The sequence below is a fragment of the Rhinoderma darwinii genome, chromosome 1 (genome assembly GCF_050947455.1).
Source record: "Rhinoderma darwinii isolate aRhiDar2 chromosome 1, aRhiDar2.hap1, whole genome shotgun sequence".
In the NCBI taxonomy this organism is placed as follows: Eukaryota; Metazoa; Chordata; class Amphibia; order Anura; family Rhinodermatidae; genus Rhinoderma; species Rhinoderma darwinii.
The window spans coordinates 477,150,307-477,176,178 of NC_134687.1; the positions used below are offsets into that span (position 1 = coordinate 477,150,307).

At 46.2% G+C, this 25,872-nt stretch overlaps 1 protein-coding gene and 1 non-coding gene across 3 annotated transcripts in view; one reads left to right on the forward strand and one right to left on the reverse strand.

Annotated features, from left to right (window-relative positions):
* Nucleotides 1-1,304: 1,304 nt before the first annotated feature.
* Nucleotides 1,305-1,375, reverse strand: TRNAG-CCC (transfer RNA glycine (anticodon CCC)). Its single transcript has one exon. It is a non-coding gene; the product is annotated as a tRNA-Gly (tRNA).
* A 148-nt stretch (nucleotides 1,376-1,523) lies between these two features.
* The window catches only part of ABCB9 (ATP binding cassette subfamily B member 9), a 137,988-nt gene continuing 113,639 nt past the window's right edge, over nucleotides 1,524-25,872 (forward strand). For both annotated transcript variants that reach the window (XM_075834099.1, XM_075834100.1), the window contains exons 1-2: nucleotides 1,524-1,578; nucleotides 6,324-6,970. In XM_075834099.1, the coding sequence (XP_075690214.1) occupies nucleotides 6,349-6,970 (622 nt within the window). In that variant the 5' untranslated portion in view covers nucleotides 1,524-1,578; nucleotides 6,324-6,348. The remainder of the gene's footprint in view (nucleotides 1,579-6,323; nucleotides 6,971-25,872) is intronic.

The window sequence follows — 25,872 nt, forward strand, 5'->3', positions numbered from 1 at the left end:
GGCACCGACTCAGCTTCTGAGCCGGTGCCAAACATTTGGCGTAAGTATACGACATTTTGCGGGAAGCACTGGCTTTCCATGACGTATATTTATGGCAAATGTCGGGAAGGGGTTAAATTCCGCAATATACCTGTGCGGCTAAAATGTTTACTATACCCCTCGATAAATTTCTTCATTGGTATAGGTTCCCAAATGGGATCACTTTTGGGGGGTTTATTGAGTATTACCGTAATTGGGAGAATTTGCTTTACAAATGTTGGGGTGCTTTTTCTCCTTTATCCATTGTGAAAATGAAAAAAATCTGAGCTAAAAACAAAACAAAAAAAAAATGACATTTAAATTTTCACAGCATACTTCCAATAATTTCTGCAAAAAGCCTGTGAGATCAAAATGTTCACTATGCATCTCGATAAATTCCTGGAGGGGTGTAGTTTCCCAAATGGGGTCACTTTTGGGGGATTTTCCTCTGTTTTGGCCCTTTAGGGTCTTTGCAAATGTGACATGACCTCTGCAAACCATTCCAGTTAAATTTGAGCTCCAAAAGCCATATGGCGCTCCTTCCCTTCTGAGCCCTGCCGTGTGTCCAAACAGCCGTTTATTACCGCATTTAGGGTATTGTCGTAATCGGGAGTAATTGATTTACAAATGTTGGGGTGCTTTTTCTTCTTTAGTCCTGTCCTGGCCTCAGTCTGGCCTCTTCTGTAGAGCGATGCAGGCAGGGTGATGACGTTTTTGCGCTGCTTGCATCACAGGAAAATCGCAGAATGGCAGGGTTGTAATAATCTCTTGCACCTGCCAGTCAGCACCTGATTATTCATCTGTATCCGCAGACGAGGGCCCATGCACACAACCGTTAAATCGACCGTAATTACGTTCCACAATTACGGACCTATTCACTTCTATTGTCAACGGACACCATCCCATATATTTACAGGAAGGTGTCAGTGCCATAGAAACCCTATCTTTTGCTTTTTACGGACCGTGCTCCCACATTTTATAATGGGAGCACGGACCGCAAATGCGGACGACTATCTGCGGTGTAATTACGGGCACGGTCGTGTGCATGGGCCTAAGGACGTGGATACAATTGAAACTTGTACTGGTTGGGATCCCGCTTCTCCCTGATTCTATGAACTGGCTGTTATTTTAATACTGGTATACCATTTGGCAGTATGCCAGTATAAGTAAATGTGCCCCATTCTTTTAAAATACTTTTAGTATCCAACTGTATAGCCACTTATAATGTTCACCCACTATACTAATCTAGCTATATATAACAACAATTATTTAAAATTAAAAGTGGCTGCGCTAGCCGGGACTTGAACCCGGGTCGCAAGAATGGGAATCTTGCATGATACCCCTACACCACTAGCGCGCATAAAAACCTGCGCATCTTGCCCTTTAATCGGCGGCGAGATCTGAGGCTGAGGCTGAGGCTGAGGCTGAGGCTGAGGCTGAGGCTGAGGCTGAGGCTGGAGATCAGCCGATGGCGTGTGGGCGTGGCATGATGACGTCACTAGGTATCGCTGCTGCAGCCGGAGCAGGTTTTGTTGGGTGAGCGGTGGCTGCAGAAAACAGGTGAGTAGTGCCGTCCTACCTGCGCCACACGTGATCCTGCCACAGCCTTTAGTATTAGCGCTCGTTAGCCGGGGACAAGCGGCAGGGACTTCACCTCGAGCGCGTCTCTGTTGTGTCTGATATAATGCGGCTGATAACGACGTGACCTTACAGATAACCTCGCACGAGGCACCAAGTCATTGTAATTGATAAATCTACTCTCTGCTACTTCAGTACACAGGGGTCCCAGGAGGCATTGCCAAGGGAGAGATGGCAGCAGCATTGTAAATGTTACCATCTGCACTGACTGCTAGTGTTACCAACTTACTGGTTAGGAAAAAAGTTTACCGTGAAGAGCATTGCCTGGCATCATCTCTAACTATCCATCTGTCCGTGTAGCAAACGCTGCTGGCTCACTGGGGATAACATGTTGCTTTTACTTGTCATTTTATATCAGTATATATATATATAGATGTGTATATTATTTGTATTAATTTTGTTTTGAGCTAATTTATGTAATTATGGAAAATAATCATAACCAAAAAACCCTGGCCTGTGCCATTTTGTGGACTTCATTAACTGCAAACATTCAGGGCACCTCAACACATCACATAATGTAGGCAGATGGCACTGCCCTCTGGGGTGACTTGGCAGTAGGTGCCACATAGGCGGATCCAGGCCTCCTCAAAAGGGAGATTGGTTATGCATTCGCACCCACTGGCCTAAATCCAGGATCTGACGGATGTTAAAGGCTTCTGCCCGGGGTCTATCTGCTATGCACATGACCGCATCACAGATTTGGTTGTCCCCATTTCCTGTGTCCATGATCTGGGGTGAGACGCACTGTTTATAAGAAACTGTGCCACCCATGGAATTATCAGTATTTGTTTTCAGTCAGAGGAATTACACTTGAGGTGTTGGTGGATTGAGTGTCTTCTTGTGAACGATATGCCAAGGCCAACACTGCACCTGATCTTCAGTGTAGAATTTCCATCCCGCCATGTGTCCTACTGGCACAACTGGTATCTGTACTGCCAGACAAATATAGAATGATTCTTATTAAAAATGTATGTCCCCGTAAATAATACAACCCTAGAGGAAAGGACACCCGCAGCTGTGAATACCTTGCATTGTTTGAGAATATGTGGCGTGATAATGAGTTTCTAATAGGTCCTAGACTAATTCAAGATTTAATAACAATTTAAAATTATTTTTTTTCTGCATTCACTATACGGGAAAAATAATGGGGCAGATTTACTAATGCTGTCTACGTTTTTGGCCTTATTTACACGAGCGTGTTTCTCATCAGTTTGCTGATCGTTTTAACAACCGATAACACACCGTTTTTTTCACGGACCGTGTGTCCACATCCTATTCTAGTCCGTTTTGGCAGACCAGTCTTGCCCATTAAAGTTTATGGATGCATAACAAAAATGGACAGCATACGGACATCCGTGAGCTGTCCGTTTTTCACGGATCAGTTGCTAAATAAATGCAGAAAAACAGATGGCACACTGCCGCAACATGGACATATATATATAAACGGTCTGTTTTCTGCAGATGCAAATCGGACACGCTCATGTGAGTAAGGCCTTAGAGAGCGTAAATTTAGAAAAAGCATTTAGAAAATGTGCTAAATTGATCAAAGTTGTGAATTCTGTATGATAAATTTGGCGCTTCTTGCTAGCTAGACACTTTTCTCTTCCTTGTACCACCTATTATTTTGATTTGTTTACGCCAGTTTTTTGTGCCAAAATTTTGGAGCATTTTTCGTGCACAGTGTCACATTTTAAACCACGTCGATTCCCTCTAGACCACATCCCTATCCTTCTACGCCCCATCCCAATCTTGGAAAAAGTTTCTAAAACCGTTAATAAATATGGCGTACAGCATGTCTGGTGCATTTTGATTAGTAAGGGTATGTTCCCACAGGTAGGATATGCTGTAGATATTCCACAACTAAAAAAATCTGCAGGTTAGTCCGTCACAGAAATCGTGCGTTTTTGCTTCACATACCGCTGTGGAAACACAATGTAGCTGTGGAAATCATTCTGGATTTTCTGCAGCGGTTTTACCTGTGGGTTTAGTGTAAAGCAATGATTATATAAAACTTTATGTGCACCCGCGGATTTACATTGTTGCGTAAAATCCGCAGCAAATACAGTAGCAGCAAAGTGGATGAGATAAAACAAATGTCATGCACACGCGGCGTAAATGATGAGCGGAAAAAACGCTCTGAAATTGACTTGCGGTGCGGAATTTTATTCCGCAGCATGTCAATTGTATTTGTGTAAACGCTGCTTATTTGTTGCGGGTCCTCCCCATTGAATTCAATGGGGGAGGTAAAACCTGCAACAAATAGCAGTTGTTGCCTTTTTTTTTACAGCCGGTTTGCAGCAAAAAAACGCAACTCAGGAAAAAACAAATGTCATACTTACCCAGAAGTCTGTGTTCCTCCCTTCAGCGCGAACTCCTGGGATGACGTTTCATCCCATGTGACCGCTGCAGCCAATCACAGGCTGCAGCAGAAGTCACATGGGGTGAAACATCATCCTAGGAGGCCGGCCTGGATGACGGTTCATCCCATGTGACTGCCGCTGCAGCCAATCACAGGTTGCAGCGGTCTCCTGGGATGAAACGTCATCCCAGGAGGCCGCCCTGCTAAGTGCTGCAGTTTTCTGCAGCAGACATTCCGGGCAAAAAACTGCACAACAGTTTGGTGCACTTTTTCGCCCAGAATTCCCTGCAGCGCACAGGGCAGATACGATGCGTGCTTTCATGCAGCATATACGCCCCGTGTGAGCTCAGTGTATCCTGCCTGTGGGATCATACCCTAAAGCTGCGCCAATGTGTTAGTTTTATAGTATGATTAGTCCGTTGTTTTTTTGGGATAATACAGCATTTTATAATGGTGAAAAAATCCCGGCATGCCCTGACCGCCAAAGGCTTTTTTATTGCAACCAGGGCATGCTGGGAATTGTAGTTTTACAACAGCTGGAATGCTGAAGGTTGCTGACCCCTGCACTAGGGGATTTCAACATGCGATCTCTTTGGTATAATACTCTGCAATACTTCTCTGGCAGAGCCTAATAGGAGTATACAGACGTCCCAAACTGCCATGGAAACCCATCAGCAACATGCTGATGCGGTGAGAGAGGGAGCCTCCTCCCTCTAACTGCGCAGATGCCGTTGTTGATCTTGACTGCAGCATCTAAGGGGTTAAACGGCTGGGATCAGCCACTGACACCATCCCGGAGACATACATCTATGGCGGTTTGTGTTAAGTGTTTAGCTGCAGTGCTGTAAATGTACGTCCGATGGTGCTGTAAAGGATCTGCCAGGCACAACTTCTGTGTATACGCCCATAGGTAATCAGTCTGCACCTGAGTCTATGTCTCTGAGACTGACTCCATCTTCCACCACTCAGGATGGCAGGCTTAGGAGTGGGAGAACCTATCGCAGCCTGGCCAGACGGAGCTAGCTCCCGCCCTCTGTCTATTTATACCTGCCTTTCCTGTTCCTCCTTGCTTGTGATTCTTCTCGTGTGGTTTCCTGGCCCAGCTACAGCTTCTAATTATTTGATCCTGCTCCATACTGACCCTGGCTTACTGACTACTCTCCTGCTCTGCGTTTGGTACCTCGTGCACTCCTGGTTTGACTCGGCTCGTTCACCACTCTTGTTGCTCACGGTGTTGCCGTGGGCAACTGCCCCTTTCCCTTTGCTTTGTGTTCCCTTGTCTGTTTGTCTCGTGCACTTTCTGAGCGTAGGGACCGCCGCCCAGTTGTACCCCGTCGCCTAGGGCGGGTCGTTGCAAGTAGGCAGGGACAGAGTGGCGGGTAGATTAGGGCTCACTTGTCCGTTTCCCTACCCCCATCATTACAGGCGCCAAAGGTTTAAAATAGTCATTGATTATATAATACGCCAAACGATACAGAAGAAAGGCAACACTTCAATAGATGATCATTCTGGATTTATTCATTCATTCTGACATGTTTGAATAAATAAACATTGATAATCTATTGGAGTGCTGCCTTTCCTCTGTATCGTTTGGCTATTGGAGTGAGGTTCCGTGTGGCATTGCACCCGAGGTTTATATTACCGTGCGTCCCAATTTTTTTCATTTCATGTTATAACTTAAATGCTAGGAGCTCATAAACCTCTGCAAATAATCTACGTCTGTGAAAGTGTTGTGCAACTTTGTCTTCCGCTGGCTCCGGTCGTCGTTTTGACTATGACTATAATGGCTGTCCATGAAAAGTTGACCTTTCCCAGCAGCAGATTAAGTAGTTCACCACATTCCTCTCATCGTTCCAACTTTGTCCCAGCGTTTGGTGGTCACATGGGTGGTCACATTGGTTGGGGCCCCCACCAATCGGAAATTAATGGCATGTCCCAGTAATATTTCACCAATGTCTGTGATGACCTTCCTTTTGGACTGTGTGGGAGCGGCGCATGCGCCGTTCCCACACAGACAGCGTACACCATAGTGAATGGAACGGCTCCCGTTCGCATTCTCTATGGGGATGTATGTGCCGTATTCCATCTCTGTATGTGTCGTTAATCGACACATACAGAGATGAAAAAAAAAATGGCAGCCCCCATAGTGAAGTAAAAGTTAGAAAAAATAAAAAAGTTAAACACAAACACAAATAAATAAAATGTATTTTAATAACACACTAAAATCAAATTTATATATAAAATTTTTTTTTCCCCGTCCTTTAATATAATGAAAGATGTCTCATTTTATTTGCATGTTTATTTACAGAGGTATCACAGAAGATGAACCTTACATGGTACCAAAAGAATCAGCAGAGATGAATCCATGTCATGTTATGATTTGCACCCTCACATTCACAGCCTGTGACCTTACTGTTTCCACCTTATTGTACATCTACAGCTGTAAAAAGGCAAGTATTATCCAAGACATAGCACATTTTAATATTTTTCATTCTATGCTGGATGTCTGGGGAACCTCTTTGCTGAGAGCCTCCATATGTCTTGGAGCTGTATTAGGAGTTGCGAGCAATCGGATGTATGGTCCTCGGAGAATGCGGGCATCCCTAACTCCTATGACTTTGGTGTGCTACCTCATTGCTTCTTATACCATGATTAAGCTCTTGCTGTACTCCGAGGAGGAGAAGCCTGTTCAAGATCCTTGGTTTTGGAGCCTTCTGGCGTGGACATGGGTGTCCTCAGCTGTCACACTCTTAACATGGAAAAAAATGGGTGAGATGACCCCTTGCAGACAGGAGGGAAGGTCTTATTCTCAAGTCCTTGATCGTGAGGGCAGTCAAAAACAGGAGGCAGCAAGTGAGATGTCAGGAGCAACTGTAGGAAGATTATTATCTTATTCTAAACAGGATTCTGGATATTTGTTCATTGCGTTTCTCTTCTTGCTTCTGGGCACGTTAGGTAAGTAATGATTAAGTCTTGTAATATGTAAATGGCTAAAAAAAAGTATTGTGACATAAAATTACGTATTTACTGTCATGTAAATTACGTCTTAAGTAAGTCTTAACATTTACATATCAAACACATTTGGCATTGCGGTTATCTGGGGACCGAAAATTGCAAAAATTTCATTATTATTTTTATGTAAAAAGAAGTCACTTACTAATGTTGTAAAGGATTTGCCAGACACAGATTCTGTGTCGACGCCCGTGGGCAATCAGTCTGCACCTGCTCCTATGTCTGTGAGACTGACTCCATCTTCCACCACTCAGGATGGCAGGCTTAGGAGTGGGAGAGCCTATCACAGCCTGGCCAGACGGAGCTAGTTCCCGCCCACTGTCTATTTATACCTGCCTTTCCTGTTCCTCCTTTGCCTGTGATTCTTCTATGCTTGTTTCCTGGCTTGCTGCTGCTGCTGCTTGTACTACTGATCCTCTGCTTTTTATTGACCTTGGTTTCTGACCACTCTCCTGCTCAGCGTTTTGTACCTCGCTCTCTCCTGGTTTGACTCGGCTTGTTCACCACTCTTGTTGCTCACGGTGTCCCCGTGAGCAGCTGCCCCGTTTCCCTGCTTCTGTGTACCCCTGTCTGTTTTGTCTGTCTTGCACTTACTGACCGTAGGGACCGTCGCCCAGTTGTACCCCGTCGCTTAGGACGGGTCGTTGCAAGTAGGCAGGGACTGAGTGGCGGGTAGATTAGGGCTCACCTGTCTGTCTCCCTACCCTGTCATTACATAATCACAGGCCCTTATACCCAGTCTACCCTGGTCCCTGACACCTCTATGGGCCCCCTTGAGGCCCTGGCTCACCAGATGCAGGGCCTCTCCCTACAGGTCCAGGCCCTGGCTCAGTGGGACAATCTGCGTGATGCTTCCCTGGTAGTGCCCCCCACCTCACCTCTTGAACCCCACCTCAAGTTGCCTGACCGGTACTCAGGGGACTGGAAGACTTTTTTCTCCTTTCGGGAGAGTTGTAGACTCTATTTTCGCTTAAAGCCCCACTCCTCAGGTTCTGAGAGCCAGCGGGTGGGTATAATTATGTCCCGGCTCCAGGACGAGCCCCAAGAATGGGCCTTCTCCTTGGCTCCTGACGCCCCTGAACTTTCCTCCGTTGATCTTTTCTTTTCTGCTCTCGGGCTCATTTATGACGAGACTGACAAGACTGCCTTTGCCGAGAGTCAGCTGGTGACCTTACGTCAGGGTAAGAGACCTGTAGAGGAGTATTGTTCTGACTTTAGGAAGTGGTATGTAGCTTCTCGGTGGAATGACCCTGCCTTGAGGTGCCAGTTTAGATTGGGTCTGTCGAACGCCCTGAGAGACCTGCTAGTTAGCTGTCCCTCTGCTGACTCCCTAGATCAGGTTATGGCTTTAGCGGTACGACTTGACCGACGTCTCAGGGAACGACGACTTGAACGTTTTTGTGCCTTCTCCTCTGACTCCCCCATGATGGCTCCCGAGGTTCCGTTGCTTCATTCTTCCACGGAAAAATCGGATGAACCTATGCAACTCGGGGCCTCCGTGTCCCCCCAACAACGTAGAGAGTTCCGCAGGAAAAATGGTCTCTGCTTCTACTGTGGGGATGACCAGCATCAAGTGAACAACTGTCCTGGGCATAAGAATAAGCAGCCGGAAGAACTTCCGCGCCTAAGTGATCATCGGGGAGGTCACTTGGGCGCACAGGTATTTCCCGTAAAGATGAAACCTAATAAAATCTTGCTTCCCTTTCAGGTCTCTTTTGGTGGTAGGACTGCTACCGGCAGTGCCTTCGTGGATTCAGGGTCTTCTGCTAATATTATGTCTGTGGAATTTGCTATGTCTGTAGCTATGCCATTGATTGATTTGCCTAAACCTGTCCCGGTAGTGGGTATCGACTCCACTCCTTTTGCTAATGGTTATTTTACACAGCATACCCCTGTTTTTGAACTTCTTGTTGGCTCCATGCATTTGGAGCAGTGCTCTGTACTGGTGATGCAGGGATTATCGTCCGATTTGGTTTTAGGCCTTCCCTGGTTGCAGTTGCATAGTCCCACGTTTAACTGGAATACTGGGGATCTTACCAAATGGGGTAATGAATTCATGACGTCACGTTTTTCTGTTAATTCTATTTCTCTCCCTGAGGAGGTGAACACTCTACCTGAGTTTGTTCAGAACTTCGCTGATGTTTTCTCTAAAGAGTCCTCCGAAGTGTTACCTCCTCATAGAGAATACGATTGCGCAATCGATTTGGTACCAGGAGCTAAGCTCCCTAAGGGTAGGATATTCAATCTCTCTTGTCCCGAACGTGAAGCCATGAGAGAGTATATCCAAGAATGCCTGGCCAAGGGTTACATTCGCCCCTCTACTTCTCCGGTAGGTGCTGGCTTCTTCTTCGTAGCGAAGAAAGATGGTGGTCTTAGGCCGTGCATCGACTACCATAACTTGAATAAGGTCACTGTAAGGAACCAGTACCCCCTTCCTTTGATTCCTGATCTCTTCAATCAGGTTCAGGGGGTCCAATGATTCTCTAAGTTTGATCTACGGGGGGCTTATAACCTTATCTGCATCAAAGAGGGGGATGAGTGGAAGACTGCGTTTAACACGCCCGAAGGTCATTTCGAATACCTCGTCATGCCCTTTGGGTTGTGTAAATGCTCCCGCGGTCTTCCAGAATTTCATAAATGAGATTTTAAGAGACTATCTGGGGGTATTTCTTGTAGTGTACCTTGATGACATACTTGTGTTTTCCAAGGACTGGTCCTCCCACATTGAGCATGTCAGGAAGGTGCTCCAGGTCCTTCGGGAAAACAAACTGTTTGCTAAGACCGAAAAATGTGTGTTTGGGGTGCAAGAGATACCATTTTTGGGTCAAATCCTCACTCCTCATGAATTCCGCATGGACCCCGCCAAGGTCCAGGCTGTGGCGGAATGGGTCCAACCTGCCTCCCTGAAGGCGTTACAGTGCTTCCTGGGATTCGCTAATTATTACAGGAGATTTATTGCTAACTTCCTGGTCATCGCTAAGCCTCTTACGGATCTCACTCGAAAAGGTGCTGATATCCTCCACTGGCCTCCTGGGGCTGTCCAGGCTTTTGAGGTCCTTAAGAAGTGCTTTATCTCGGCCCCAGTGCTGGTTCAGCCCAACCAAATGGAGCCATTCATCGTGGAGGTTGACGCCTCCGAGGTGGGAGTGGGTGCTGTCTTGTCCCAGGGTACGAGGTCCCTCACCCATCTCCGTCCCTGTGCCTACTTTTCCAGGAAGTTTTCGCCCACTGAGAGTAACTATGATGTTGGCAACCGCGAACTCTTAGCCATTAAATGGGCATTTGAAGAGTGGCGCCACTTCCTGGAGGGGGCTAGGCACCAGGTAACGGTCCTTACCGACCACAAGAATCTGGTTTTCTTAGAATCTGCCCGGAGGCTAAACCCGAGACAAGCTCGATGGGCGTTATTTTTTACCAGATTCAACTTTTTGGTCACCTATAGGGCTGGGTCTAAAAATATTAAGGCTGACGCACTGTCGCGTAGCTTCATGGCCAGCCCTTCTTCGGAGGAGGATCCTGCTTGTGTTTTGCCTCCAGGTATAATCATTCCTCTATTGATTCTGACTTAGTCTCCGAAATTACGGCTGATCAAGGTTCAGCTCCCGGGAAACTTCCTGAGAACAAGCTGTTTGTTCCCCTGCAACTCCGGCTAAGGGTACTTAGGGAAAATCATGACTCTGCACTATCTGGCCATCCAGGCATCCTGGGTACTAAGCACCTCATTGCCAGAAACTACTGGTGGCCTGGGTTGCTTAAAGACATTAAGGCCTACGTCGCTGCTTGTGAGGTTTGTGCTAGGTCCAAGACTCCCAGGTCCCGACCAGCGGGCTTACTATGTTCTTTGCCCATTCTCCAGAGACCTTGGACCCATATCGCCATGGATTTTATCACCGATTTGCCTCCATCTCAAGGCAAGTAGGTGGTGTGGGTTGTAGTAGACCGCTTCAGTAAGATGTGCCACTTTGTGCCCCTCAAAAAACTACCCAATGCTAAGACGTTAGCTACCTTGTTTATCAAACACATCCTGCGTCTCCATGGGGTTCCTGTCAATATTGTTTCTGACAGAGGGGTACAATTTGTTTCATTGTTTTGGAGAGCCTTCTGTAAAAAGTTGGAGATTGATCTGTCCTTCTCCTCGGCTTTCCATCCTGAAACTAATGGCCAAACGGAGAGGACTAATCAGTCTCTAGAACAATATTTAAGGTGTTTTATCTCTGACTGTCAACATGATTGGGTCTCATTCATTCCCCTCGCCGAATTTTCCCTTAATAACCGGGTCAGTAACTCGTCAGGGGTCTCCCCCTTTTTCTGTAATTTTGGGTTTAATCCACGGTTCTCCTCCGTTTCACCTGGTAGTTCCAACAATCCCGAGGTAGATGTCGTTCATCAGGAACTGTGCACAGTCTGGGCCCAGGTTCAGAAGAACCTAGAGGCGTCCCAGAGCATACAAAAGACTCAGGCAGATAGAAGACGTTCTGCTAACCCCTTGTATGTGGTCGGGGATCAGGTGTGGCTATCTTCTAAAAATTTGCGCCTTAAAGTCCCATCTAAGAAATTTGCTCCCCGGTTTATAGGGCCGTACAAGGTCATTGAAGTCCTTAACCCTGTCTCCTTCTGACTGGAGTTGCCCCCGTCTTTTCGAGTGCACGACATCTTTCATGCCTCCCTCCTTAAACGCTGCTCCCCGTCCTTGGCTCCCTCAAGGAAACCTCCGGTCCCTGTTCTCACCCCTGAGGGGGTAGAATTCGAGGTGGCCAAGATTGTGGACAGCAGGATGGTCCAAGGCTCCCTCCAGTACCTGGTCCATTGGAGAGGATACGGGCCTGAGGAGAGGACTTGGGTACCCGCCCGGGATGTTCACGCTGCAGTATTGCTCACGAGGTTCCACCTTCGTTTCCCCAATAAACCAGGTCCACCTAGAAAGGGTCCGGTGGCCCCTCATAAAAGGGGGGGTACTGTAAAGGATTTGCCAGACACAGGTTCTGTGTCGACGCCCGTGGGCAATCAGTTTGCACCTGCTCCTATGTCTGTGAGACTGACTCCATCATCCACCACTCAGGATGGCAGGCTTAGGAGTGGGAGAGCCTATCACAGCCTGGCCAGACGGAGCTAGTTCCCGCCCACTGTCTATTTATACCTGCCTTTCCTGTTCCTCCTTTGCCTGTGATTCTTCTATGCTTGTTTCCTGGCTTGCTGCTGCTGCTTGTACTACTGATCCTCTGCTTGTTATTGACCTTGGCTTTCTGACCACTCTCCTGCTCAGCGTTTTGTACCTCGCTCTCTCCTGGTTTGACTCGGCTTGTTCACCACTCTTGTTGCTCACGGTGTCCCCGTGGGCAGATGCCCCGTTTCCCTGCTTCTGTGTACCCCTGTCTGTTTTGTCTGTCTTGCACTTACTGAGCGTAGGGACCATCGCCCAGTTGTACCCCGCCGCTTAGGATGGGTCGTTGCAAGTAGGCAGGGACTGAGTGGCGGGTAGATTAGGGCTCACCTGTCGCGTTGAGTCGGAGGCAAATCGGTGATAAAATCCATGGAGATATGGGTCCATGGTCTCTGGGGAATGGGCAAAGAACATAGTAAGCCCGCTGGTCGGGACCTGGGAGTCTTGGACCTAGCACAAATTTCACAAGCGGCGACGTACGCCTTAACGTCTTTAAGCAACCCAGGCCAACAATAGTTTCTGGCAATGAGATGCTTGGTACCCAGGATGCCTGGATGGCCAGATAGTGCAGAGTCATGATTTTCCCTGAGTACCCTTAGCCGGAATTGCAGGGGAACAAACAGCTTGTCCTCAGGAAGTTTCCCGGGAGCTGAACTTTGATAAGCCGTAATTTTGGAGGCTAAGTCAGAATCAACAGAGGAAATGATTATACCTGGGGGCAAAACACATGCAGGGTCTTCCTCCGAAGGAGAGCTGGCCATGAAGCTACGCGACAGTGCATCAGCCTTAATATTTTTAGACCCAGCCCTATAGGTGACCAAAAATTGGATCTAGTAGAAAATAACGCCCATCGAGCTAGTCTCGGGTTTAGCCTCCGGGCAGATTCTATGAAAACCAGATTCTTGTGGTCGGTAAGGACCGTTACCTGGTGCCTAGCCCCCTCCAGGAAGTGGCGGCACTCTTCAAATGCCCATTTAATGGCTAAGAGTTCGCGGTTGCCAATATCATAGTTACTCTCAGTGGGCGAGAACTTCCTGGAGAAGTAGGCACAGGGACGGAGATGGGTGAGGGACCTGGTACCCTGGGACAAGACAGCACCCACTCCCACCTCGGAGGCGTCAACCTCCACGATGAATGGCTCCATTTGGTTAGGCTGAATCAGCACAGGGGCCGAGATAAAGCACTTCTTAGGGACCTCAAAAGCCTGTACCGCCTCTGGAGGCCAGTGGAGGAGGTCCGCACCTTTGCGAGTAAGATCCGTAAGAGGCTTAGCGATGACCGAGAAGTTAGCAATAAATCTCCTGTAATAATTAGCAAACCCCAGGAAGCACTGTAACGCCTTCAGGGAGGCAGGTTGGACCCATTCAGCCACAGCCTGAACCTTGCAGGGTCCATGCGGAATTCATGAGGAGTGAGGATTTGACCCAAAAATGGTATCTCCTGCACCCCAAACACACATTTTTCGGTTTTAGCAAACAGTTTTTTTTCCCGAAGGGCCTGGAGCACCTTCCTGACATGCTCAATGTGGGAGGACCAGTCCTTGGAAAACACAAGTATGTCATCAAGGTACACTACAAGAAATACCCCCAGGTAGTCTCTTAAAATCTCATTTATGAAATTCTGGAAGACCGTGGGAGCATTACACAACCCAAAGGGCATGACGAGCAATTCGAAATGACCTTCGGGCGTGTTAAACGCAGTCTTCCACTCATCCCCCTCTTTGATGCGGATAAGGTTATAAGCCCCCCGTAGATCAAACTTAGAGAACCATTGGGCCCCCTGAACCTGATAGAAGAGATCAGGAATCAAAGGAAGGGGATACTGGTTCCTTACAGTGACCTTATTCGAGTTTCTTTAGTCAATGCACGCCCTAATACCACCATCCTTCTTCCCTACGAAGAAGAAGCCAGCACCTACTGGAGAAGTAGAGGGGCGAATGTAACCCTTGGCCAGGCATTCCTGGATATACTCTCTCATGGCTTCACGTTCGGGACAAGAGAGATTAAATATCCTACCCTTAGGGAGCTTAGCTCCTGGTACCAAAGCGATTGCGCAATCGAATTCTCTATGAGGAGGTAACACTTCGGAGGCCTTTTTAGAAAAAACAACAGCGAAGTCCTGAATAAACTCAGGTAGAGTGTTCACCTCCTCAGGGAGAGAGATAAAATTAACAGAAAAACATGACGTCATGCATTCATTACCCCATTTGGTAAGTATTCCAGTTAAACGTGGGATTATTTATCTGCAACCAGGGAAGGCCTAAAACCAAATCGGACGATAATCCCTGCATCACCAGTACAGAGCACTGCTCCAAATGCATGGAGCCAACAAGGAGTTCAAAAACAGGGGTATGCTGTGTAAAATTACCATTAGCAAGAGGAGTGGAGTCGATACCCACTACCGGGACAGGTTTAGGCAAGTCAATCAATGGCATAGCTAGAGACTTAGCAAATTCCACAGACATAATATTAGCAGAAGACCCTGAATCCATGAAGGCACTGCCGGTGGCAGACCTACCCTCAAAAGAGACCTGAAAGGGAAGCAAGATCTTGTTAGGTTTCATATATACGGGAAATACCTGTGCGCCCAAATGACCTCCCCGATGGTCACTTAGGCGCGGAAGTTCTTCTGGCTGCTTATTCTTACGCCTAGGACAGTTGTTCACTTGATGCTTGTCATCCCCACAGTAGAAGCAGAGACCATTCTTCCTGCGGAACTCTCTACGTTGTTGGGGAATTACGGAGGCCCCGAGTTGCATAGGTTGATCCGAGTTTTCCGTGGAAGAATGAAGCAACGGAACCTCGGGAGCCATCATGGGGGGGTCAGAGGGGAAGGCACAAAAACGTTCCAGTCGTCGTTCCCTGAGACGTCGGTCAAGACGTACCGCTAAAGCCATAATCTGATCTAGGGAGTCAAAAGAGGGTTAGCTAACTAACAGGTCTTTCAGGGCGTTCGACAGACCCAATCTAAACTGGCACCTCAAGGCAGGGTCATTCCACCGAGAAGCTACACACCACTTCCTAAAGTCAGAACAGTACTCCTCAACGGGTCTCTTGCCCTGACGTAAGGTCACCAGCTGACTCTCGGCAAAGGCAGTCTTGTCAGCCTCGTCATATATGAGCCCGAGAGCGGAAAAAAAAAGATCAACTGAGGAAAGTTCAGGGGCGTCAGGAGCCAAGTGGGCGTTGTACAGAGGAGTGTATGACACTGACCAATCAGAGTCATGCACTTCTCTCCATTCATTTACACTGCACTAGCGATATAGTTATATCGCTAGTGCAGTCACTTACACAAACACTAACATTACTGCAGTGTCCTGATAATGAATATACATCACTACCAGCCTGGACGTGATGTTTATTCAGAATTCTGACACTTCTGAATCTTTTCTGTGAGATTCCAGCAATGCATGCGTAATCTCGCGAGATTACGAGGTAACCTGTCACTTCAAACGAGATTACGCTTGCATTGCTGGAATCTTACAGAAAAGATTCAGAAGTGTCAGGATTCTGAATAAACATCACGTCCAGGCTGGTAGTGATGTATATTCATTATCAGGACACTTCAGTAATGTTAGTGTTTGTGTATGTAGCAGCACATAGCGATATAACTATATCGCTAGTGCAGTGTAAATGAATGGAGAAAAGTGCATGACGCTGATTGGTCAGCGTCATACACTCCTCTGTACAACGCCCACTTGGTCTAAAGTAAAACACGCCCACTTGGGCATTAAGAAACTCATTAGCATAAAGCGAAAAATCGCTCATAAAGTGGTTTAAAATAGATAGTTTTTCTTAATAAAAAGCATTACTGTCACCTACATTATAGCGCCGATCTCCTTATATAGGAGATAGGGCACTTATAATGTGGTGACAGAGCCTCTTTAAAGAGGCTCTGTCACCAGATTTTGCAACCCCTATCTGATATTGCAGCAGATAGGCGCTGCAATGTAGATTACAGTAACGTTTTTATTTTTAAAAAACGAGCATTTTTGGCCAAGTTATGACCATTTTTGTATTTATGCAAATGAGGCTTGCAAAAGTACAAGTGGGCGTGTATTATGTGCGTACATCGGGGCGTTTTTACTTCTTTTACTAGCTGGGCGTTAGGAATGGGAGTGTATGATGCTGACGAATCAGCATCATCCACTTCTGTTCGTTAACACCCAGCTTCTGGCAGTGCAGACACACAGCGTGTTCTCGAGAGATCACGCTGTGACGTCACTCACTTCCTGCCCCAGGTCCTGCATCGTGTCGGCCACATCGGCACCAGAGGCTACAGTTGATTCTGCAGCAGCATCAGCGTTTGCAGGTAAGTAGCTACATCGACTTACCTGCAAACGCCGATGCTGCTGCAGAATCAACTGTAGCCTTTGTTGCCGATGTGTCCTCGCTCGTCCGACACGATGCAGGACCTGGGGCAGGAAGTGAGTGACGACACAGCGTGATCTCTCGAGAACACGCTGTGTCTGCACTGCCAGAAGCTGGGCGTTCTGAAGAGAAGTGGATGATACTTCTCGTCAGAACGCCCAGCTAGTAAAAGTAGTAAACACGCCCAGATGTAACACACACAATACACGCCCAGTTGGACTTTTCCTTTAAACACGCCCAGTTGGACTTTAGCAAGCCTCATTTTCATAAATACAAAAATGGTCATAACTTGGCCAAAAATGCTAGTTTTTTAAAAATAAAAACGTTACTCTTATCTACATTGCAGCGCCGATCTACTGCAATAGCAGATAGGGGTTGCAAATTCTGGTGACAGAGCCTCTTTAAGGACACAGCCAATTTTTTCAAATCTGACGTGTCACTTTATGTGGTAATAACTCTGGAGTTCTTTTATGTATCCAAGTGATTTTGAGATTGTTTTCTCGTGACATAATGTACTTTATGTTCGTGGTAAAATTTGGTCGATATATTCAGTGTTTATTTATGAAAAACCCCAAATTGTAGAGAAAATTTGCAAAAATTTGCATTTTTCTAAATGTTAATGTATTTGCTTGTAAGACAGATAGTAATACCACACAAAATAGTTACTATTTTACATTTCCCATATGTCTAATTTATGTTTGCATCATTTTTTAAAAGTCCTTTTATTTTTCTAGGATGTTACAAGGCTTAGAACTTTAGCAGGAATTTCTCACATTTTCAAGAAAATTTCAAAAGGCTATTTTTTCGGAGACCAGTTCAGTTCTGAAGTGGCTTTGAGGGCCTTATATATTAGAAAGTCCCCATAAATCACCCCGAAATTAGACCCCTCAAAGCATTCAAAACAGCATTCAGAAAGTTTTGTAACCCTTTAGGCGTTTCACAGGAATTAATGCAAAGTAGAGGGGAAATTTACAACTGTCATTTTTTTTGCCAAAATTAATCGGTAATACATTTTTTTCTTTAACACAGAAAGTTTTACCAGAGAAATGCAACTCAATATTTATTGCCCAGATTCTGCAGTTTTTAGAAATATCCCACATGTGGCCCTAGTGTGCTTATGGACTGAAGCAGCGGCCTCAGAAGCAAAGGAGCACTTAGTGGATTTTGGGGTCGCCTTTTATTAGAATATATTTTAGGCACCATGTCAGGTTTGAAGAGGCCTTGTGGTGCCAAAACAGTGGAAACCCCCCAAAAGTGACCCCATTTTGGAAACTACACCCCTCAAGAAATTTTTCTAGAGCTATAGTTAGCATTTTGACCACACAGTTTGGCTGGGTTCACACGGCAGCGTCCGATACGGCTGAAATTACGGAGCTGTTTTCAGGAGAAAATAGCTCCTGAATTTCAGACGTAATTGCTCATACTCGCGTTTTTCGCGGCGGCAATTACGGACGTAATTGGAGCTGTTTTTCAATGGTGTCAATGAAAAACGGCTCCATTTACGTCTCAAGAAATGACAGGCACTTCTTTGACGCGGGCGTCTTTTTACGCGCCGTCTTATGACAGCGGCGCGTAAAAAAACAGCCGGTGTGCACAGAACATCGTAAAACCCATTAAAATGAATGGGCAGATGTTTGTCGGCGCTTTGGAGCCGTATTTTCGGACGTAATTCGAGGTGTAAAACGCCCGAATTACGTCCGTAAATAGGGTGTGTGAACCCAGTCTTTCTGTACTAAACTTATTGGAATTAGTCTGTAAAAATGACATTTTAAATTGAAAAAACTTAGAAAGTTTGAATTTTTACAAGGAATAAATGAGAAAAGGCACCCCAACACTTGTAAAGCATCTTTTCCCGATTACGACATAGCCCCATATGTGGTAATAAACTGTTGTTTAGACACACGGCAGGGCTCACAAAAGAAGGAGCACCATTTCGATTTTGGAGAGCAGATTTTGCTGGAATAGTTTTCAGTGCCATGTCGTGTTTACCACGCCCTGGAGGGACCAAAACAGCAGGAAACCCCCAAAAAGTGAAAAACTACACCCCTCAAGGAATATTTCTAGGGGAATAGTTAGCATTTTGACCCCACACGGTTTTTGCAGAATTTATGGGAATTATGCCGTGAAATTGAAAATCTAAATTTTTTCTAATAAAATGTAGTTTTAGCTCATATTTTTTCATTTTTACAATAAATAAAGGAGAAAAAGCACCCCAACATTTGTAAAGCAAACTCTTCTGAGCACAGCAATACCCCATATGTGGTAAGAAACTGCTGTTTGGACACACAGCAGAGCTTAGAAAGGACAGAGCGCCATTTGACTTTTGGAGCTCATGTTTTGCTGGAATAGTTTGCGGCGCCATGTCACATTTGCAAAGCCACTGAGGGGCCAAAATAGTGCAAACCCCGCAAAAGTGACCCCACTTGGGAAGCTATACCCCTCATGGAATTTATCAAGTGGTATAGTGAGCATTTTGACCCCACTGTTTTTTTGCTGAATTTATTGGAATTAGGCAGTGAAAATGAAAATCTACATTCTTTCCACTAAAATGTTGAATTTTCACAAGGAATAAAGGAGAAAAAGCACCCCAACAATTGTAAAGCAATTTCTCCCGAGTACGGCAATACCCCATAACTTGTCATAAACTTTCGGCAGGGCTCAGAATGGCAGGAGTTCTACTTGGCAAGTAGATTTTGGTTGATTGTTTTTTGGGTGCCATGTCGCCTTTGCAGAGCCCCTGAGCAGGGCCGGCCCTAGGATAGATGGCGCCCTGTGCGAAATTATCTTTCAGACGCTGTGACCGGGGATTCCGCTTCAGGAGTTTCCCCTGATGTCACTGTTCATATATGGACAGAGACATCAAGCAGCGCTCCAGGAGCGGAATCCCCGGCCACACGGGGATTCCGCTCCTTCAGGGAGCTACAGTGGCACTAGTAGATAGCAAAGCAGGGAGATACCTCCCTGCTCTGCTATGTTGCCGTCGCTACCGCTACAGCAGCCGCAGCAGCTGCTAGGGTCGCCACCGCCCTCATGCCCGGTGTCACCGCTAGCAGTCGCTATGGCTGCTACAGCGGTAGCGACGGCCACTAAGTGAAGAAGCGCCCGGGCGGAAAGGCGACTGCAGTTAGTGTGTGTATCCCCGCTGGTAGTTGCAACGGCGCGGGGACACACACACCCGCTGGCGCCCATCTTGCAGTGTGGCGGCTGGCGCCCTGTGCGGCCGCACTGGTCGAACGTATCTAAGGCCGGCCATGCCCCTGAGGTACCAGTACAGTAGAAACCCCTGAGAAGTGACTCCATTTTGGAAACTATACCCCTCAGGGTAATCATCTAGGGATGTAGTGAGCATTTTGATCCCACAGGTGTTTCATAGATTGTATTAGAATGAGGCAGTGAATTTTTCCCACAAATATGTACTTTTGCGGCCAATTTTTTTTTCACAAGGAGTAATAGGAGAAAAAACAACACACAATTTGTTACCCAATTTCTCTCAAGTATGGCAATACCCCATGTGTGGCCCTAAACTGCTGTTTGGGCACATGCCAGAGCTCAAAATGGAATGAGCGCCATTTGACTTTTAGAGTGCAGATTTTGCTGGACTGGTGTATGGGCGCCATGTCGCATTTGCAGAGCTCCCTTAGTTACCAGAGTAGAGTGTAAAACCCTGAGAAGTGACCCCATTTTGTAAACTACACCCCTCAAGGAATTTTATCATTTTCCTGGACATATGACAGGGCTTAGGAATGAAAGAGCAAATGCGCATGTGAGGTCTATTTTGGTGATTTTTGCAGCATTGGCCCACAATGGCAGGGTTCTTGGGTCAAATAGTAAAACAAACCCCCAAGTAGTGACCCCTATTTTAGAAAATGCACCCCTCAAGGCATTCTTTAAGAGGTGTAGTGAGTATTTTGACTACACAGTTTTTTGTTTTTTTTTTATTACAAATGGATGCTCAGTGGATTGTGCAAAGTGAAAATGTCAAATTTTCACAGGTATATGCCATTTTAGTGCACAATATGTTGTGCCCAGTTTGTGCCTGAAGACAAATACCTCAAACTGTTAAGCAGGTCCTCCCGGGTATGGCGATGCAATATACGTGGACGTAAACTGCTATTAAGGCACGCTGCAGGGCTCAGAAGGGAGGGAGCGCAATTTGGCTTTTGGAGCGCGGATTTTGCTTAGTGGTCGTTTTGTTTGGGGTTTTGCTGGTATTTCAGTTTATGATGTGGGGGCATATGTAAGCTGTGCGGGGTACATCAGGCCATAATAATTCTGTATATTAATGGGGTAAATAAATAATAATACATAGATATGTGGCCGGTGACGCACTGATAAATGGTGCCCGATTTTATCCGCTTTTGAAACACTTCACATTTTGCATCGCCATATTTTGAGAGCCAGAACGTCTTTATTTTTTCTCCATTGGAGCTGTGTGAGGGCTTATTTGTTGCTGGACAATCTTTAGTTTTCATAGGTACCATTTTGGGGTACATGCGATTTTTTTTTTTTTTTTGATCACTTTTTAAAAAAATCTTTTGGCAACCAGGGTGACTAAAAACCAGAAAATCTGATAACGTTTTCTATTCTTTTTTTTACGGCGTTCGCCATGCGCCATGAATGACAATTTTACTTTATTCTGCGGGTCGATACAATTACAGCGATACGATATGCATATAGTTTTTAATGTTTTGCAGCGTCTGCACAATAAAATCACTTTTGTTTCAAATAATTTCTTTTTTGTGTCGCCATATTCTGAGAGCCATAACTTTTTTATTTTTCCATCAAAAAAGCTGTGGGAGGGCTTGTTTTTTGCGGGACGGTCTGTAGTTTTTAATGGTATAATTCTGGGGTAAATGCAACTTTTTTTGTTGTATTTTGGGAGGGGTCGTGTCTAAAAAACAGCGATTCAGGATTTTTTTTTATTTTTTTTTACGGTGTTCACCGTGCGGGTAAAATAGCATGATATCTTTATAGTTCGGGTCGTTACGGACGCAGTGATATCACATATGTGTACTTTTTTTTTAATGTTTTCCATTTTTTCCTATAATAAGAGACTTATTATGGGAAAAAAGGCTTATAGTTTTTTTTGTTAACGTGAAACTTTTATTTTTTTTACATCATTTTTATTAACTTGTTTTAACTTTTTTTTTGTCCCACTAGGGGACTTGAAGGCATGAAGCCCTGATCACTATTCTTTTTTTTTTTTTTATAAATTCTTTTATTTATCAATTTTTACAAACAAACATATCACGTTAAATGCCAAAAGAATATGCAACCATATAGTACTTCGGCACGCAGGCCGGCATAAGTGGTCATCCTGTATGGTAGATGTACAAACAGAGTTTAGTCAAGCAATAAATGAGGCTAATCCCCTGCATCCTGAACCTGCAGACATGCATTAAGGCCCACAGCGAAACATAACTTAGAAGGAAGCATGAAAATGGAAATGAGAAAAGAGGAACGACAGAGGAGGGGAAGGAAGGGACGAGTTCCATTGTTAAGTGTCGTGTATGAAGTGCAAATTAAGAGGTTACGATATTCCTGAATTCCAAAGATGATTTAAACCTCACCCAATAATACCAAGTCTTGATGAAGAGACCGTGAGACCGTGAGATCCTCCATCCTCATGATCTCCTGTATCTTATCGAACCACATGCTGATCGACGGCGCAGCCGATTGTCTCCACAGCGCTGGTATGCAGGCCCTGGCAGCATTCACCAGATGGAGGACCACAGAGCGACGATATGAGAACAACGGGACCTCGCACAGATGGAGCAAGAAGAAGGCCGGTGTGCACGGGAGTGGGAAGTCCGTGAATTTGGAGGTGATATGCCACACTTCTGACCAAAAGGCAGTCAGCCGCGGGAACTCCCAAAAGACATGTAGTATCGTTCCCACCTGATCACCACATCTCCAACACAACGGTGAGACAGCAGGAATCATAGCGTGTAATCTGGAAGGCACCCTATACCAACACGTTAAAATTTTAAAACCCGCTTCCTGATACCTGCTGGCCATGGACGATTTATGTGTCGTTGTGTATAGACTATCTATTTGTTCCGCCGAGAGCGTGATTCCCAAGTCCCTTTCCCACCGTAGCAAATATGTGGGTGTGGAGAGGGTAGATGGGGAGATCAGTAGGGAGTATAATCTGGATAGTGTGTGACGCATCGAGCCAGTGCCCACGCAGAGGAGTTCAAACTGAGTTTTGTCCAGAGCATGTTCCGCAGGGTTAGGCAAGGACACCAGGAAGTGTCTCAGCTGAATGACCTGCCAGGGAGTGAGGGGGGGAGGGTCTGTCAAAGACATCAGTTGCGGGCCAGTCATCCATGACTCCCCGTGCAGGTAATGAGAGGCGGGGCGCCTACCTGCCTGCAACCAGCTCCGAAATGGACCCCCCTCCCGCCCTGGAGGGAACGCCGGGTTGCCCAGGACTGGAAACATGGGGGACGGGGAAGGGGAGATCTCTGTCCGAGTGAAGACCTTCGACGCAACTGCCAGTGAAGGCCCTATCGTCGGGTGTGTCCTTGCTGGTAGAGGAGTATCCCTGCCCAGCCAATGTAGGGCCTGTAAGGGGACAGCCATAGAAGACTGTTCCATCGACACCCATTGTTTGACCTCCGTGTGGCGGAACCAGTCCAGGATGCGCGCCAAGTGCGAGGCCTGATGGTAAGAAACGAAGTCAGGGAGCCCCACGCCCCCTTCACTCTTAGAGCGAAAAAGCGGGGAGCGGGCTATACGGGCCGGTTTCCCCACCCAAATGAAGCGGTGGAGTAAGGACAACAGAGCTCGGAAGAAAGTGCGGGGAATGTGGATCGGTAGGGCTTGGAAGAAGTACAGTATCCGTGGGAGAATGTTCAGTTTGAAGATTGCACATCTGCCGAACCACGTGAAGGTACCCTTCATCCAGGAATCCAAATCGCCTTTTACACGCTGAAGGAGAGGAGGATAGTTAACTGCATAAAGGCGAGAGAGATCCCTGGAGAGCCGGACCCCCAAATATTGAAGCGAGTTTCTGGCCGACTTAAAGGAGAAGGAACCCGACAGGTCATCCACTAGTGATTGCGGCAGTGATATGTTGAGAGCCTTGGACTTCTGATAGTTAAAGGGGTTGTCCGAGATATATTTTTATTTTAAATTTAAACACACAATGCACACATTAAGTATTCCATAATATACTTACCTGTGCAATCTTGCTTCTGTTCTCCGTTCTGGCAGCTCTTTTCTGCCGATCACATGTCTTCTGACGTCACGTTTTCTTCCTCCTCCACTGTCGTGTCGTATCCCGATCACATGGTCTCGCCCCAGCGAGACCTCGGATGGGACACGACACGTCACTGGAGACGTGACGTTTCTGCGCGTGCCCGCCCGCCCAGCCTATGCATCTTTTCACTGTGAGCGCGCCTATGCGTGTTCACAGTGAAAAAAGTGAAGAGGGACGGCATCTGCGGACTAGAGAAGTACAGTGACCTCTGTACTTTTAGTTCTTCCCCTATCAAAGCCTACACATAGTAGGCTTTGATAGGGAATTATACAACACGATGCAGCACACGGGTCGCATGCAGCCCTTGAGGCTGTTATCTGCGGCCCGCGGGACACCGTACACTGTTTAACAACTGGTTCCCGACCGCTGGCTGTATTTTTACGGCCAGCGGTCAGGGACGGGTCCTTAAAACCCGAGCCATAGACTTTCTACGGCTCGGGTTTTAACTTGCTGCCCGCGCGATCAGGCAGCTGAATGTCGGGTCTCCGGCTGTCAGTGACTGCCGGGGACCCTGAGGAGAAGACAGAAGCAGCTTTAACTGCTTCTGTCTTCTCCGATGTCTTTTTACACAGCGCTAAATGAACGCTGTGTATAGGAATAGAGACAGCGGCCCCGCGCCGCTGTCTCTATTCCTCCCGGTGATCATGTGACTGGTCACATGATTACCGTGTGCCGTTACTGACAGACTGCTGCTGGGTCTTACTAGACCCAGCACAGCCCTATTAGTGACAATCGTCACTATGAGAGGGCTGATTTCCCCTGTAACTGGGGCTGCAGTGCAGCTCCAGTTACAGTGGAAAAACATGTAAAAGAAAGAAAAAAAATATATAAAGTTCCCCAAAGGTCTTTTCTGACCTTTGGGGGACAGACCATAGTAATAAAAAAATAATAAAGTAAAGTGCAAAAAAAATAAAAATAATAAATACACATAAAATACCCACCCCAAAAAAATACCGTTCCCCCCGCCAATCATTGTTGTAACGCTAGCGCTGACCCTAGTACCCTAATATAGACATGTAATATATAAAAATTTACGGTAGACAATGACGATCACAAATAAAAGGTATATTTTAGGGTAAAACTATGTTATTACCCAAAAAAAATTGCTGAAACGTAAAAAAGCTTTTTTTTTTACTATTATTTTCAAACTTTATGAAAGAAAATTCTAAAATGGCAAAAAAGGTGTGTATAAAAACGATAAAAAATGAAACCTGCATTGTCTACGGAAAAAACATCGCAAAAATCACGTCGTTAGCCCAACAAATAAAAAAGTTATAGCCATTTAACGAACACGTGCTAAAAATGGCTAAACGGTGTCTGGTCCTGAAGGCGCAAAATAACCCGGTCCTGAACTGGATAAGATCTTCTGGGGTCCTGTATCTAAGCCTACATTGTTAGGGTATGTTCACACGAGGGCGTCCATAACGGCTGAAATTACGGGGATGTTTCCGCCTGTTTTTTTTTTAAGCGGAAACAGCGTAGCAAAACTTGTAAAAAATGGCCCGAAAATGCGTACCATTGATTTCAATGGGAGGCGTCGGCGTCTTTTTCGCGCGAGCAGTAAAACTGCCTCGTGGGAAAAAGAAGCGACATGCTCCATCTTCGGGCGTTTACGCCTCTGACCTCCCATTGACTTCAATGGGAGGCAGAGAAAGCGTATTTCCGTTGTTTTATGCCCGCGGCGCTCAATTGCCGTGGGCGAAAAACACCATGGAAAACGACGCGAAAAACGCAGCAAAAAAAGCTGCAAAAACAACGCCAAAAAGGCTACGATAAACGCAGCGAAAAACATCGCAAAGAACGCCACGAAAAACGCCACGAAAGACGCAACGAAAAACGCAGAAAAAACCCCACAAACAACGACGCAAAAAAAGACGCGAAAAACGACGCAAAAAAGGCTACGATAAACGCCACGGAAAACGTTGCGAAAAACATCGCGGAAAAAGACGCGAAAAAAGCCACAAACAAAGAGGCAAAGAACGCCGCGAAAAACAACTGGGAAAACGCCACGAAAGACGTAACGAAAAACGCAGCAAAAATAGCCGCAAAC